This window comes from Dermochelys coriacea, chromosome 3, assembly GCF_009764565.3.
Source record: "Dermochelys coriacea isolate rDerCor1 chromosome 3, rDerCor1.pri.v4, whole genome shotgun sequence".
Lineage (NCBI taxonomy): Eukaryota > Metazoa > Chordata > Testudines > Dermochelyidae > Dermochelys > Dermochelys coriacea.
Window position 1 is genome coordinate 180,184,323 of NC_050070.1, and position 17,253 is coordinate 180,201,575.

The following is a 17,253-nucleotide window of genomic DNA, read 5'->3' on the forward strand; positions in this document are numbered from 1 at the left end:
TGCGCTGGCGGCGGGGAAGGCACCCGCGGCCAGGTCGGGGGATCGGGCCCTCTGTGTGGTTCATTGTCACGCTCCCCTGGTTATGCTCAGAAACGCTTTTCTGCCTCTGGGTCTTCATGTGACCAAGTTCTTTTCAGCTGGCTGCAGGAGAGCTGGCAAGCGGGCAGGGCTGGCACCAGGGTGCAGACAGATCGTCTCTAGTCGGTCTGTCAGCGGGCCGCCCATTGGACGGATTGCAAGTGTAACTTCTCTGGCACACACAGGTAGTGAGAGTTGGTCCTTCGCCTGGAAGAAGCTGCGTGTCCTCATCCTCACTGAAGTCAGTGGGAGTCCAGCACCTCACAGGATTGGTTCCAAAGTTTGTTTCCAGGTATGTGGCTGGGGGTGGGTGGGGATTGGAAACTTTCTTTCGGCTTGTGGGTGACTTTTAGTTCTTTATAGAAGCCTTATGTTAAGCAAATGGAGTAAAATAAAATAACGTAGATTGTTTTTTGCTGCCCATTGTTACAGGTAATCCCCAGCGATTCTCTGGCTGTGGAAGTGTCATATGTTAACTAATGAAGACTAGATAAGTGTCAAAACAGATAGGTACTCTGTTTTACTTAAGCAGATAAAGAGATAATAGAGGTTGTTTTTAAGCCCTGTGCTGAACAATGGACTCTTGGTGGAACCTGTCTTTTATGAGAATACTCTGAAGCAGAGTGTGGGGTCTGCCTTTGACCCCCAGCTGCTACCTCAGTAAGAATGTTTACTCATAATGTTAGTAACAGTGGTTAATGACCAAACAGTGGGCCTTATCCAGAGTGTTACATAAATGTAAAGCTGATGTGTGATCAGAATATCAATTGTGTTACTTCTGGTTTACATCAGCGTGATGAAGCATGCTATTGTGAGGGGGGCTATATAAATACATAGTAAAGTACTAAATTATATTGTTCTGCAGGGGAGAAGAGTGTTCTGTTGAGTATTTGGCTGTTATATGGTAAATATTTGTTAAGCTTACCTTATTGTTTATATCTAAAAGTATAAAAGATATTTTCTGAGAGCTGTGCAGATTTAATTAAATAGATTTTTATCATGTCATGTTTTTTACAGATTTGTGTAGTAGAAATACATTTCTTTAAAAAATTAGAATTGAAATATTTATTGGCGTGCACCCAGCACCCCAAATAAACATGTTAAGGTGTACCTGGCTTGCTTCTAATGAATTGCACACTTTCTTTGGAATAAGATATACAAACTTTTTCAGTACTTCCTATTTGATGCAACACCATAGCATGTATTGTACTGGTCATTTCATACTTGCCATTGAACAGTGATGGAGACTGAAGCCTGTCTGCATTGTTGATTACTCCTTTTCACTCCACCTACCCAGCCACCCACATTGCAACTTGCTTTTTAATGACATTAATATAGTTAGGCGGGGAGAGAGGGAAGAAGGAAGGTGTCTTATATTCTCTCTTTAGGTAGACTCTGGTCTTCAGTACTATTCAGTAATGTATTTGATTGTTGCAAGCAGAATTTCAGTATTACAGGCACTTCCATTGAGGGCTAGTCTGCCTTGCTTTAGCATTCTGTCCTGTCTCTGCTGGTTTGACACTGAGAATTAATCTATATCTCCATTTTCTATTACACTGTTGTTAGTACTAAATATTATGATATCACCCAGAGGCTCCACTCAGGATAGGGGCCCTGTTGTCCTAGACACTAGATAAGAGAGAAATCTTGCCTTAGAGGTCTTATAGTTTAAAAGATACAGAACAAGTGGAGCATAAGTGATAGGGATATAACATGCAATTAAATGAATGTGATGAAGAATCGGCAGAGTTTTATTAGATACACTTTCTAAAAATAGCTTTAATTGGAGATAGAGGTAGGATGAGGACAGGAGTGAAGAAGTTGGAAGAATAAGGAAATAGGAAAAGAAAAGAAGGGGAAGAGAGTAAGATCTCATCATATGTCTGGAAGGAGTCATGGCAGTGACGAGCCTTAAGGAAGATATAAGCTTTATGGCTTATAATATACTCTTCCCCTGCATAAGGAGTGGCATGGGAGAAAGTACAAAGGTGTTCTCCACCAATTATTCAGCTTTTACTATTCAAGACTGGGAACATTGGAGCAAAGTCAGAGGTAGATTTTTTTCAATAAGTTGTTAGAACAACTAGGTAAGGTAGGACTAAGGCCTGGTCTGCACTTAAGATTTACAATATAATTATTTTGATTGGGGTGTGACTTTTTTACAGAAATATCTATACCTGAAAAAACTCTAGTGTAGATGCAATTATGCTATTATAAAGGTGATTTATACTGCTATATTTTATTCCATTCCCACAGAGGAATAGCATGTGTGCATAATCTCTCTATCTCTCTAGCACAGGGGTGGGCAAGCTTTTTGACCTGAGGGCCACATCTGGGTATGGAAATTGTATGGCGAGCCATGAATGCTCACAAAATTGGGGGTTGGAGTGCAGGAGGGAGTGAGGGTTCCAGCTGGGGGTGCAGGCTCTGGGGTGGGGCTGGAGTTGAGAGTTGGGAGTGCAGAAGAGTGCTCCGGGCTGGGACTGAGGGGTTCAGATGACGGGAGTGGGTCAGGGGTGCAGGATCTGGGTGGTGCTTACCTCAAGCAGCTCCCGGAAGCAGCAGCATGTCCCTCCTCCAACTGGTGGGGGTGGCACTTGGGCAAGGGTAGCATGAAATTGGTACCTGAAATTGCAAGCCCATTAGCAAGAATTTTTAATGAATCTGTAAACTCAGGAGTTGTACTGAATGATTGGAGAATTGCTAATATAGTTCCTATTTTTAAGGAAGGAAAAAAAAGCGATCCGGGTAACTACAGGCCAGTTAGACATCTGTAGTATGCAAGGTCCTGGAAAAAATTTTGAAGGAGAAATTAGTTAAGGACAATGAAGTCAATGGTAAATGGGACAAAATGCAACATGGTTTTACAAAAGGTAGATCGTGTCAAACCAACCTGATCTCCTTCTTTGAGAAAGTAACAGATTTTTTAGATAAAGGAAACGCAGTGGATCTAATTTACCTAGATTTCAGTAAGGCGTTTGATACCGTGCCACATGGGGAAGTATTAGTTAAATTGGAAAAGATGGGGATCAATATGAACATCAAAAGGTGGATAAGGAATTGGTTAAAGGGGAGATTGCAACGGGTCCTACTGAAAGGCGAACTGTCAGGCTGGAGAGAGGTTACCAGTGGAGTTCCTCAGGGATCAGTTTTGGGACCAATCTTATTTAATCTTTTTATTGCTGACCTTGGCACAAAAAGTGGGAGTGTGCTAATAAAATTTGCAGATGATACAAAGCTGGGTGGAGGTATTGCCAATTCAGAGAAGGATCGGGATATTATACAGGAGGATCTGGATGATCTTGTAAACTGGAGTAATAGTAATAGGATGAAATTTAATAGTGAGAAGTGTAAGGTTATGCATTTAGGGATTTATAACAAGAATTTTAGTTATAAGCTGGGGACGCATCAATTAGAAGTAACGGAAGAGGAGAAGGACCTTGGAGTATTGGTTGATCATAGGATGACTATGAGCTGCCAATGTGATATGGCTGTGAAAAAAGCTATATGGGTTTTGGGATGCACCAGGAGAGGCATTTCCAGTAGGGATAAGGAGGTTTTAGTACCATTATACAAGGCACTGGTGAGACCTCACCTGGAATACTGGGTGCAGTTCTGGTCTCCCATGTTTAAGAAGGATGAATTCAAACTGGAGCAGGTACAGAGAAGGGCTACTAGGATGATCCGAGGAATGGAAAACTTGTCTTATGAAAGGAGACTTAAGGAGCTTGGCTTGTTTAGCCTAACTAAAAGAAGGTTGAGGGGAGATATGATTGCTCTCTATAAATATATCAGAGGGATAAATACAGGAGAGGGAGAGGAATTATTTCAGCTCAGCACCAATGTGGACACAAGAACAAATGGGTATAAACTGGCCACCAGGAAGTTTAGACTTGAAATTAGATGAAGGTTTCTAACCATCAGAGGAGTGAAGTTTTGAATAGCCTTCCAAGGGAAGCAGTGGGGGCAAAAGATCTATCTGGTTTTAAGATTCTACTCGATAAGTTATGGAGGAGATGGTATGATGGGATAATGTGATTTTGGTAATTAATTGATCTTTAAATATTTGTGGTAAATAGGCCTAATCCCCTGAGATTGGATATTAGATGGATGAGATCTGCGTTACCCAGGAAAGAATTTTCTGTAGTATCTGGCTGGTGAATCTTGTCCATATGCTCAGGGTTTAGCTGATCACCATATTTGGGGTCGGGAAGGAATTTTCCTCCAGGGCAGATTGGAAGAGGCCCTGGAGCCTTTTCGCCTTCCTCTGTAGCATGGGGCGTGGGTCACTTGAGGGAGGATTATCTGCTCCTTGAAGTCTTTAAACCATGATTTAAGGACTTCAATAGCTCAGACATAGGTGAGGTTTTTTGTAGGAGTGGGTGGGTGAGATTCTGTGGCTTGTGTTGTGCAGGAGGTCGGACTTGATGATCAGAACGGTCCCTTCTGACCTTAGTATCTATGAGGAGCTCCCTGGCTGCCCGTACGCATAGGAGCTCGAGCGGGGACATGCCACTGCTTCCAGGAGCCAAGGTACATGTGGAGCGGGGCAAGCTCGCCACCCTGCTCCCTGGTGGGACCTTAAGGGCCAGATTAAAACATCTGAAAGGCCAGATGTGGCCCCTTGGCCATAGTTTTCCCACCCCTGCTCTAGCAACTTTTTACTGATATAACTGCATCCACACTAAGGGGATTGTACTGCTTTACCTATACTGGTGTACTTTTTAGTGTAGGCAAGCCCTAGGTTGTGAAAGGCTTTAAAAGTACAGAAAAGAAGCCTGTGTTTGATGTGGAACTAAAGGGGAAGCAAGGGGAAAGATCTAAAGAGGGGGTTGATGTCAGGTTGAGGAGCCAGGAAGATGATTTTAGCAGCAGATTTTGAATGGACTTGACGGGAGCAAGTTTGAGGGGAGTCAGACTGCAAATGGAAGAGGTTATAGTAGTCTGGTTGCAAAATGATGAGGATTTGAATCAGAGTTTTAGCTGTGCGGAAAGAGGGGAAAGGCCAGATCTTAGAGATGCTATATAGAAAGAAGCAGCAAGATTTAAATATGGCCTGAATGTGTGGATCTAGAGAGAGAGTTGATGCAAAGGTATTGTGCAGATTATGGTTATGAACAACTAGAACAAAGATGATGATTTCCACAGTGTTTAGAGGGGGAGAAGGGATGGTGGAAGGTGGCTGTTTCGGCTATGTTGAGTTTTCGCTGTTGGACTGTATATGAATGAGGAGATATCAAGATGAGATGCTAGGGTGAATAGAGGAAGGTGGGATAGAGAGGTAGTCTGGTGAGTCACTTGCATAAGATGATAGTCAAAGCTATGCTCGTAGAAGCGGAAGTGGTCAAGGACAGAGCATTGGGGAATGCCTATAGAGAGGAGGAAAGAGGAAAACAGCCCACTAAATGAAACACATCACAGCCAGTTGCTGTGAAGGTGATTAATGTCATATGCAGAGGATCATGACCTTAGGTGAGGAATAAGCAAGAGGCGGTAAACTCTTAAAGGTATTTTCATGGAAAAGAATGAGGGTAGAAAAACAGAAAAATTATACAGGAAGGAGGCCTCAGTCCCTCTTCTGACCTCTCTAACATTATGAACCCTTTCTTGCTTGCTAAAAGTCAAACTTTTAAAAAGTGTATACCTCCCTTCTACAAGATGCCAGCCTGCCAATACTGGAAACCAAAGTCCTCTAACCACAGAACATATAGATCATGAGCAATTAGAGTGTTTTTCCTCATTCAACCTTGATTATCTTCCTCAGCTCTGTTCTAAGACCACTGTAGTTCAATTTCCATTTCTGTTTGATTTTTAGCCTGTGTGCAGAACTGGCCAGCAATGATAGGCATTATGAGGTTAATTTTTAGCTATGTGGATAGCTGTCTACTGGAAACATGATATATCTGATTTGTGTAATGCACCAAACAACTGTCATGTGGAAACTTGTACTTATTACAAATCTTATTACAGACTTTTGATAGTGTTGAAAAGATCTGTCAATACATCCAATTCACTGAGCTATCCAGGCATGAGTTTTTCCTGAATCATCTCCAAGGGTATATGATGAGGATTCTTCCCAACCCAGGGCAATGACAACCTGGTCTGAGGGCTATGATTTCCACCCATAGCCCTCCCACTTTATATTCCATCTCTCTTGTACAACAACAGCAGCAGCTGTAAATGCAGCCAAGGCCCCAATTTTCTCTGAGAATATAACATTGTTTTGTGCACGTCACTGGGAATACCTGAGGGAGAATGCAGTAACGTTCCTATATGATTCTCACAGCTATGCTGGCCTGAAATTCACAGGTCCATAGACTGGACTCTTGCGCATCCCCAGCCTAAAGTTTTTAGTCCCTTACTTGACTTATTGTAATGTAAAATCTCTTCCAATTCGGTCAACATTCAGGATTCTTATTTCTTGCTTAGAGAATGATCCCATGTAGTTCTGACAATTTGTTACAGGAGGTGTTGCTGACGTTAAATTTTCTCTTGGTATATTCTAGCAAGAGTCCTTTGTTTTTAAAAAGGGAATTTTGTATTTGTGCATTGTTACTATAGAAACAAAATAAAAATACTGGATATATTGCCTCTTATGATCTGACTAGTGTCTTGTTCATCATTGCCCTGCACAATCATTTACACCAGTGCAAAATAAGTGCAAAATGTTTCCCCAATGTTAATGGAAAAATTTTACACCTCATTAGCAGTCAGGTCTGGTCTGAACTTGAAAGTTATACTAGTATAAATATTTCAGATACAGGTGTGAATTTTTACCAAAATAGTGATATTGGTACAAATCCTAGTATGGACTCAGTTAAACTGATATAAAGATGCCTTATATCAGTATAGCTTATTTTCCTTCCCATATGAAAATAAGGAGTAATGGTATAAGTACATTTATCTCAATATAACTGCGTTCACTTCACACACTTTAACTACATCCATGTATCAGAGTAGCAGCTGTGTAAGTCTGTATTTGCAAAAAGAAAAGGAGTACTTGTGGCACCTTAGCGACTAAGAAATTTGTTAGTCGCTAAGGTGCCAGAAGTACTCCTTTTCTTTTTACATCCATGTAGTTAGAGCTGTGCAGCTTTTGTGAGTAGATGAGCACGTAGTCTTCGAGAGAGACTAACTCAACTTGAACTTAGAGTTAAACTGAAAGGGAAACAGCATTAAGAACCTCAAAATTAGGAAGGGTCAGTGTTTAGATGGAAGATGCACATAAACAGGTTAACCAATAGAATATCTGACAATAAAGGAAAATGAGAAAGGAAGTCATCTAGAGTCCGAAGAAATCGGCTAGTAGAGATTAAATTAATAAATATAATTGTTTTGTAGCACTCACTTCTCTTGAGGGAAAGAAAGATGCAGTAGAGTTGTGTATTTCATAAATGGGAATTTAGAATGAGTGGGAAATTTTTCGAAGTGAATTTTGAAAAATGTATTAAAAAAATATTTACAGTGACTGTTTAAGGGCTACATTTCTAAAAAGACCTGAAGTCTGCAGACAAAAATACATGCACATGCTTCCTTTCCAACAATAGGGTATTCAAATTCCTTGCTCTAATTGTATATCCACATAGGCATAGGTGGCATAATTGTGTGTACATTTTTTCATGAGGACTTCTACCTGTTTTGAAATTTTGGCCCTGTCACTCATCTACAGTCACTTACATTACAGAAATGCATATTTTGTTCTGTTTTGGATGATCGGGATTTACAAACAGTTAAAATGTACCTCAGGAAATCATAATTACTGTGTCACAATTTCAGGAGCTAAGATATTTGAGTAACACAACCTGTTACTGTTAAAGCTGTGACAATCCTAGCTTGTGGCTCAGGAGCTGCAGGATCCTACAAGTGGCTCACTGTTCTGTTCACATATCTGGGACCCTGCAGCACTGTGAGTGGAATGCCCAGTCATGCAAGCATACACCTACATTATCAGACAAAACAGAAAGCACTAAGCAAACGGTCCTGGGGGGGAGCTGCTGCATTTAAGTTCTCAGCATCCCTTCTCTGCCTCTTGCTTTATGAGACCCAGCTACTGGCTATGTCAGTTTTTCACCAAAAGTTAAGAAGGGATGGATGGAATTGGAGGGGATGCAGATCTGATTTCATTAAATTGATGATGTGATGTTGTACTGAATGACAGTGTTATCAGCTATTGGTACTGGAGGACAGCATGTCATGACTATTTTTGGGCTGTGATGCTCTAGCTTTTAAAGCAAGGTAATATTGACCTAGGGGGTTCTTTACTACACAAAGACAGGAAATTGTTCATGCTATTTTAAGTAAAGTTCAGAAGAATACCATTCATCCTTTCATATATCAGGTTAACTTTTTCAATATGTAATACATTTGCAAGGGAGAGCAACCTACTTTGTTTAGATTTGAAGTGTACATCTGTAGGACTGATAGTGGGAGTGCCACCTTTTAAGATTTATGCCAACAGTTCTACTGGTTGCGGTGCTACATCTCTCAATTCTCAGAGCGCATAGTTCTATGCTTCTAATGAGAAAAATGTTTGAGTATGCTAATTTCATTTGTTCTGAGCTTCTGCATTTTTATGGGTGATAAAGAATATTGAACACTACATTCTTCTGCATGGACAAACTAGACTGTTAGTCAACCCTACCTAAAACAGACCTTCATCAGATTGTTAGCTGCTACTACTAGTTAGCTAGTAAGAGCCTTTATATACACTTAAAATAAGAGAAAATACAGGGAATAAAAACGAGAATATGGGAAGAGTTGAGGAAAGGATACATGGGCACTGAAGTTGTTATAAAAAATTTCTCTCCCCCCCCCTTAATAAACCACTGCTGCTTTCCAGATTTTCTTCATTCTTGCCCTTAAAAAGTTTAATCTTTCCAACGTTAGTAACTGCCTCTTGCATAATACCCTTAAGCTTAAATGATGACTGAATATCTAGTTGTGTGTGTGTGTGTGTGTGTGTGTGTGTAAAGAATTTTAAGGGCCACTTTGATTGCTCCTTCATTATGTTCTTTGGGGGATTCCTCCTCATCTTGCCACATAGCCCTGTCCTTGGTCCCCATCTCTTCTCTCCCCACATCTGGTTTGTTTGTTAACCTCATCTGAAAACACAAATTCAACTACTATTTCTATGCAGAGTACTTACAGAACTACCTACCTGCTCCAGACTTGTCAGCTTCTGGCCAAGCTAAAGTCTCAGCCTGTTTCTCTATCTTCTTTGGATGCGTAGCTGTTAGCTCAAGCTCAATGTGGCTAAAACAGAGCTCTTAATATCTTCCCTCCCCCCCCCATCCCCTGCAAGCCCTTCTTGGACAACACCACCATCCTACCTGTCACTCAGGCTTGTAACCTGGGTGTTCTTCGACTGGGACTTCTTTTTAGGGCCTTTTTAGAGCACACCCAGCTGATGTCGAAGTCTTACAGATTCTTTCTGCATAACATCTCTAAGATATGGCCTTTCCTGTCCATCCATGCAGCTAAAATTCTTGTCTGGGCTCCCATCATCTTGCACCTCAGTTACTGCTACTTACTTTTCTCTGGCCTTGACAAATGCAATCTTGCCCCACTCACATCCGTTCAGAATGCTTCTGTACTCACACTTGGGCTACATCACCTCTCTTTTTGCAACCCTCCACTGGTTCAGTCTTCTCTATTGCATCAAAATTTGTCTTTGCATTCCAGGCCCTTCACAGCCTACCTATCCTGTCTCATTTAGTATTAAGAACTTGACTCCTGCTTACAGTTGCCCATGATGACAACCTCCATTGCCCACTTAAGTTTTCAAAGAAGCATCTTCATGTTTTGTGCTTCTGTGCTGCCCCTCGTGTGGGATGAACGCCCTACAAACATTTGCTAAGCCACTTCGTTGTTCTCCTTCAAACCCGTCCTTAAACTCTTTGTCAAGATTTTTGTAGGCATCATGGCAATGCTTAGGCCACTGGTGTTTTGAGATCACTAGTTATCACACTGTTTCCTTGTAGTATTCATCTACTGTCTCTTTTATTCTGCTTTCACTGACTTGGGCTCCTAGATGCTCTGATAATACAGATAATTAGTAATAATAATGGTTCATATAAATAATTCCTACTATCCTCAAGGGGTGTGGGTGTGTTGTACTTGTGTGTGGAAGGCAGTATGATCTTGAGTAAATGGAGGAACCTAATGACTTCAGCAAAAACAACGAGGAGTCCTTGTGGCACCTTAGAGACTAACAAATTTATTTGGGTATAAGCTTATGCTAAATGTTAATCTCTAAACTTATGCCCAAATAAATTTGTTGGTATGTAGGGTGCCACAAGAACTCCTTGTTGTTTTTGCCGATACAGACTAACACAGCCACTACCACTCTGAAACCTAATGACTTCACTGTCTCTGCATTTATGTGCTCACCTAGCTTTTATCTGCAGGAAACGTGAGGCAGGGAAAAAGTTGAAAGAAGAAATCAAGAAAATGAATTTATTAGTGAAGTATAAAGAATCTCATAACTGCAGATCTTTTCTGCTTTTTCATATTTTTCTCATAACAAGCAGGGCAAATTGCTCCAATTGACTTGTAAAAATTTTCTGGTGTAAAGTAAACAACAGTAAAGGTAGATGTGAGGCACCTCTCTGTTAAAAGTTACTAAGAGTCTGAGAAGATGGAAAAAATACAACATTGCAGTTTCAGGTTAAAGATTTAGATTGCAGAGTCATCTAGTTCTGTAATTAAACATTTTAATAACTGTCTTTATATCCAGTGGAGCATTTTTAATGATCATATCAAAGGATTTCAGGCATAAAAAAGGCTTACTGTTGTATAACACGCTGCCTTCTAACTTTACTTCACTTTGCAGCACAAATAAATGAGTTCTGTTGTCATTGCAGTTCCCGTGCTCATTTAAATTTTTACAAAATAACTTGCATTTATATAGCACCTTTTATTTTAGAGATCCACAAGTACAACACTAGGGGATGGTCTTGACCAATAGCAGGGCAAGCTCCTCTTACAAAAGGAGCATGCACATCAGATAAGACTGTTCTACACAAACTGCACAGTATTGGTTTCATCAGTTTCACAGGGATGAAGGGTTTAGGTGACCATTTTGGGATTTGAACTTGTGGTGCAAGGGAGTCAAAATCTAACACTTGGACCTTTTTGCTGTCTCCTCAGTCATTGTTTTGGAAAGAAGTTTAGAGGTAGATTAGTGGTGGTGTTTTTTAAATGCAAACATATTTAGGATAGGATTCAAATCTCTAACTTTATCACAAAAATTAGACACAACACCAACCAAAAGGAAAAAATCTATATAAAATAGCTTGTGGTAAAGAACTGATCTGATGGCATATTCAGCTCCATGTAATGGACCTTGTTTTGAGAACAATCATGAGGTATAGAATTGAGTGTGTCGTCTTCCCTAAATTTATTGTATCTAACTCCCATGCATCAAAGGGAAAAGAGAGCTTTAACTCCAGTACTTTAACTGGTATGTTGACATTGCTAATCTGACTGTTTTCTGTGAACATCATAATGCTCTTATATGGCTCTTTCTATCCGCAGATCTCAAAATGCTTTACAAAAGGAAGGAAGTATCATAACCAAGGCATTTGTTGTCATAATATTCAGGTATTTTGAAAATGTCCTTCATGATGGAGTCTGTTCTTAAATATGAAAGTAAAATTTCTGAAAATCTCTCTCTAACACCGTTAAATAAATATGCGATGCATTTTATTGTACTGAAGTTATATGCACAAAATGGAATGTATCATTACAGGTATTATTGCAACTATTATGAATCTGGAAAAGAGATTGAACCAACAGTGTTTTGGATATGAATAAAATTAAATTACCAAACTTAGAGCCATACAGAATCCCAATGCCCCGACACTAGTGCTTAAATAAGCATAATATTTAAGAGTATCATCATTGATGTGATTAGGGAGTTCTTGAACTGATAAAGGGGTTTATACATTTCCCCCACCATCTCATGACAAACAAAAATAAGCCTTTGACAGGAGAGAGAGAAATTAATGAAAATACATAGATTTTACAACTCCATCTGATGTACGCTTTAAATTTACAGCCGTGTATTCAAAGCCCAGGTATGCACAGGAAAGGAAATGCTGGCCTTTTTGAAAACAACAATCAGTATCCCTTTGCAGTGTTTACATACTCCTTAAAGGGTGCTATAATAACGTTTCTGGAACATTAAAGTATACAATTAACATTTAGTGAGTATTTATTCTCCATGTCAAAGGGAATAATTTTTTTTAAAGGATCTTGATATATTGATGTAGGCAAACATTTTCAAACTTTGATGCCTAAAATCCTAAATCCATATTCAGGCACCGTAAGTGACTGGATTTTTCAGAGCCTGAAACCCACTGGTGTTAGTGGAGATGCCTGTTCTTATCACCTTTTAAAATTTAGTCATTTTTTATTTAGTTGGCTAACATTAGCCACTGAAGTCTGAATATTCTGACCCTATATTTAGCCTTACTGTCTAGTGGAATTTTCTGGGCCTGATTCTCTGCTCTGTTACATCAATCTTGCATCAATGTAACATAATGGAGAATAAAGACCTTTGAAACCAACAGGATCTATTTCTCATAAGTTAGCAAAGAACTGAAGTATTAATGGGAGAATAGGTCCTCAATATATATATGAGGCAAATCCCCGTTCATCTGATTAGACTGGTCCATCAAGTTTGATATCTTATGTACTAATAATATTAACCTCTACTTTGTTCTCCTGTTAAATTTTCAAAAGCTATTAACAGGTAGACTTGTGCTTCCTAGATCTACATTCCTTTGATAGATGCCAGAAATATGGTGACAAAAATTACAATCCTGGTCTTAAATGCAAAAGCTCTTTGTTTCATGTTTTAAATCAACTGTTTTGAATGCGTTTTATGTACTGCAGCGTATTTATGTAGGTGCCTGACTTGAATGTTGTTTTTGTAACATTCAGTTTACAATTTGTTTTCTATAGGTGGTAAAGTATAAATTATAACAGTCAGTCATTTTGATGACTTAACTTTTTTTTTGGCCAGCTACAAATATAAAACTGAAAGAAAAGAGGAAAAGACTACCTGTGTGTACAAACATAAATCATGTAATATTTATGCTATTACTGATGGAAAATAAGACCTGTTTTCATGTGATTACTGAACATATATAAATACTCTTGCTGTATGATGTGGTACTACATTACATTTCAAAGAGGATCTTTTATATATTAAAATACAAAAATATGCTTTAAGGGATTAAAGAAAATAACTTAAACTCTGAGAAGCAAGAAGATTCATAGCTGGGACAGAAACTCCTTATGCCTTTGTATTGCAATAGTTAGGCCAAATTCTGCCCTCAAAAGTTGGAAAAATCTCCTTGATTTTCAAGGGGATTTATATAGGCATGTGAAGGCAAACAGTTATTAAAGATGGGAGTTTCAGAACATTCTTGCTATATTGTGGATTCAAGTCATATCCTCAGTTACTTTAACCGTTTAGGTTTATTTTTGTTTACAGTAATTTTAAAATAAATGAGGCACTGATATGGTATGGCTTATTTGTGTCAATATACCGTATTTTTGTTTCTAAGGATTTGACACCATGAATAACCTAATGCATCAAGGGAAAGAGTAATTTCTTTGATAACACAATTGTTTGCCCATTGTGTCTAATGACAAACTGATACACCAAGAGTAAAACTATTGATTCAATGGAATAGCTTAGTTCTAATGGAGTTGAACCTTTATATGATAAATTTTTGCCATGTACTTACTGTACATGTAGAGTAGATACTTAACATTTAGCTTTTAGCTGTATTAAGGACCTAATCCTGGAGTCTTGACTCAGAGAGAACTACCACTTCAATCAATGGGAATTTTGTCTGAGTGCAGGACTTGGTCCTAAAGGTAGTTTAAAGATAACTTTTTTTTTTTTTTTTAGAACAACTTAAACCTGAAATCACCAAAAAATTAAAATTTCCCTCAAAAAATAAAGGGCCAAAGTTGATTTTCTTCAAATTTTGAAAAAGAAAAATATGCTCTTTGGCTAAAATCTTGTATACCAAATTCAAACCTGAAACACTTCTGCCCCCCATTGTTATAAACTCCTGAAAATATGGTTTTACAATGGAATCTTCTAGTGACCCTTAACTACAGTGTCTTGAATGCAACATTAAAATAAATAAGATAGTGTAGTACAGATAAACATGCCTCCAAATCATATACCCGTTGTGCAATGAAACCGTAATTCTGAAGATGAAAAGAGAAGCTTATTTGAAACTATTAAATGATTTTTATATGCAGTTGAGGTTTTGGTTTCTTTCCAAGAGTTCCTTTACTAGTTTCTCTAGAGAGAAGAGATGCTCATCCACATCTTCTGGTACAAGATTCCTGATGGAATTGGCAAGTTCAAACAAGTATTCCGTGTTTCTTCCACTAGGACCAACTGCATTAAAAATCTGTTCAGCAATGTCTTCTAGAGGTGCTGGACCAAGGTAGTTAGGATTATCACAAGTTCCAATATATAACAACACATTAAATGGTTTTATTGAGGGATCTTTTGGATAGAAAATGACAGTTGTAGTCCTGTAGCCTCCTTTCTCTCTGAAGTCGAGGTATGCCTTTACTTCAACTTCTTGTCCTGCGGGCAATCTATAAGCAACACCCCATACACAACCCTGTTGAAGAACACAACCAGAAAGGTAAATCTAAACACTGAAAGGATACTAGCAATAAACTTAATTTAAAACACACTTTTTTTTGGTAGAGCCCTTTCTACAAATAGTTTTCCCCCGTCGTCCTCTCCGTCCTTTATTTAGGAAAAGAGCTGAAATCAAAATGGTGGTTCTTGTTTAAGAACTCTCAGTTGACGTTAATTATGCCAAATTCTTTCTGCACCCTATTACAGATATTGGGCTTAGTTTTAGAAATAAAGGAAATTTGGTGCAATTTATTTCTGCTAATGTTGTCTAGTTGTTGCATCTGAATTTAGAGCACTAAACACGCAGGTTCATTTCTGTTTAAATAATGTTTGCTAAAGCATCAGCAGAGGGAATACAAAATGAGTTTTCACAATCTCACACAAATAGATTAAAAAATAAATTCCTTAGATGGAGAAGTAGATTTAAAAGTAATTTTCACTAGATTATTCCTTTGAGGTGACAATCTTCATTTCTAAAACTTTGAATATTGCTTTATTCTGATACCTATATTTTAAAGGATTTGTGTTTTTTAATTTATATGTACCACCCATGTGTAGAATTCAAAGAGAGAAGGCTATCTTAAAGTTTTGGCTTTATTTTCTGCTACTAGGGAAATTCTGCACCACTGTACACGCACATAATTAACGAACCACACATTTTTAATTTTTTGCAAGAAGAAAGCATCTGCTGAAAAGTTACTGCAGTTCCCCCCTTTTGCCCACAAGAGGGTGCTGTGGTGAGACTGCCTGTAGGGAAGAGAGAGAGCCTTCTTCACAGCACCTATAGGGCCAGGTCAGGAGACAGGGGCTATGGGGAGGCAGACAGTGTGGGATGCTGGGGGGTCAGACAGGGACTCATAAGGGCTAGTCAGGGAGGACAGACTGGGGCAGGGCCTGAATGGGAGTATAGGCACAGGGCCACATGGTGACGGGGATGGGGTGGCTGAGTAGGGCACAGATACACATGGGGACGGGGATGGGGTGTCTGAATGGGGGAGGCTAGGTTCTCCATGGGGGAAGCTCCCTAACAGTTGCCCCCTTTCCCCTCCCACACAAAAAAAAAACCAACAACCCCAAACCTGTTCCATACTTCTCCCACCCACATCCAACAACCCTCCAAGTTCACATCCAGGCTCCTTCCCAACAATTATTTCCCTCTTCCTCAGCTCCTCCGTTACCCCTGGCTTCCCCCCAGCCTTTGCACTGCTTCTGCAGTGTGTGGGAAATATGGTTCTGTATTGTAGTTTAAATGAATTATTACTTAAAGTTCTGTATTAATATGCCTAGTAAAGAATCTGTTTGTCAAAAAACTATTTCTGAACCTTTTTTGTTGTCTGTATTATTACAGACATACTTGCTGACAGGTATTTTGAAATAAATGACCAAAAATAATTGAAACTGGTGTGACTATATGGTTATTTTGACAAAAAAATGCAGAATTTTGCAGAATTTGAAAATAGCGTGTGCAGAATTTTTAAAACATTTTTGGTGCAGAATTCCCCCAGGGGTACTTTTCTCAGAACTAAACCCTATATCTCAGAGCACCCAACAACACTGTTAGCAGAAATGGCATTAAAACATCTTAAGAATCTAGATGTTTAGCCATGTGTCAGAGTTAGGTGGGAATTTTCGGAGGAAATGTTTTTTGGTCAGAAAATGCTGATACATTTTCACTAGAAGTTATGGTTTTAATGAATCTCTTTAAAAACCAAACAAAACCTGAAGGTTGCGCAGGTCCAGGGTGTAATTTCTGGTCAAAGACAGAAACCTGAGCCCAGAACAGCCAACACTTTCTTGCTTAGGGCACTCACCTGGGATGTGGGAGACTCAAGTTCAAGTCCCTGGTTTGAATCAGGCAGAGTAGAGACTTGAACTTGGCTCTCCCTCATCCCAAGTGGGTGCACTAATCACTAGGCTCTTAGTTATTTTAGGGTGGTCTCCTTCTCTTTTTGAAAAATTTTTTTTTTGAAAGGCCTAGGATTTGTTCCAATGAGAAACAAAAACAAGTTTGAATCCTCAGTTCTTCACAAAACAGGATTCTTGTTTTCTGTCCCACCCTAATGGTTTGTCTTCAAAGCTACAATTCCCAGAACTTTAATTTTAGTTTGGCTTAGAGATAGTAATCTTTCCCTCCCTTATATATTTTCAAACAAGAAGAGAAATCCTAGTGACTAAGCCCAGTGAAATGTGTATACCTACAGTGACCATGCCACCAGTGCTTAGCAGTGATTTTTAGATGAGGCCTTAATTTTTTGTTACATTCCCTGTCCACCTGTCTTCTCCTGCAACTTTCCAGTAGGCAGAAAAAAGAAGTGGTGATTTCTAGGATACTCATTAAGGCAATGATATTGTTTCTTACTAGAAGGAAGTTATTTGTTTTTGAATTAATTCAGAAATAGCCTCAAATTTAACCTACCCTTCATAGGACAATGCAAGAGCAATCCATTGTTGACATGAAGTTGGTATAAAAATCCTTGGTATTGAATTAACTA

General features: G+C 39.1%; 2 protein-coding genes across 8 annotated transcripts in view; one reads left to right on the top strand and one right to left on the bottom strand.

Moving 5' to 3' along the window:
* Positions 1 to 17,253, top strand: part of ASB3 (ankyrin repeat and SOCS box containing 3) — a 130,749-nt gene that overhangs the window by 582 nt on the left and 112,914 nt on the right. For 3 of the 5 annotated variants that reach the window (XM_043511911.1, XM_043511908.1, XM_043511912.1), the window contains exons 2-3: positions 264 to 370; positions 511 to 584. The gene's annotated coding sequence lies outside the window, so the exon portion shown is untranslated. The remainder of the gene's footprint in view (positions 1 to 263; positions 371 to 510; positions 585 to 17,253) is intronic. The other 2 variants (XM_038394547.2, XM_043511909.1) reach the window with 2 other exon arrangements.
* CHAC2 (ChaC glutathione specific gamma-glutamylcyclotransferase 2) overlaps positions 11,765 to 17,253 on the bottom strand; it is a 29,169-nt gene continuing 23,680 nt past the window's right edge. Inside the window, exon 5 of one of the 3 annotated variants that reach the window (XR_005291834.2) lies at positions 11,765 to 17,250. Coding sequence is in view for 1 of the 3 variants with exons in the window: in XM_038394561.2 (XP_038250489.1) it covers positions 14,355 to 14,738 (384 nt within the window). In the remaining 2 variants the exon portion in view is untranslated. The remainder of the gene's footprint in view (positions 17,251 to 17,253) is intronic. The other 2 variants (XM_038394561.2, XR_005291833.2) reach the window with 2 other exon arrangements.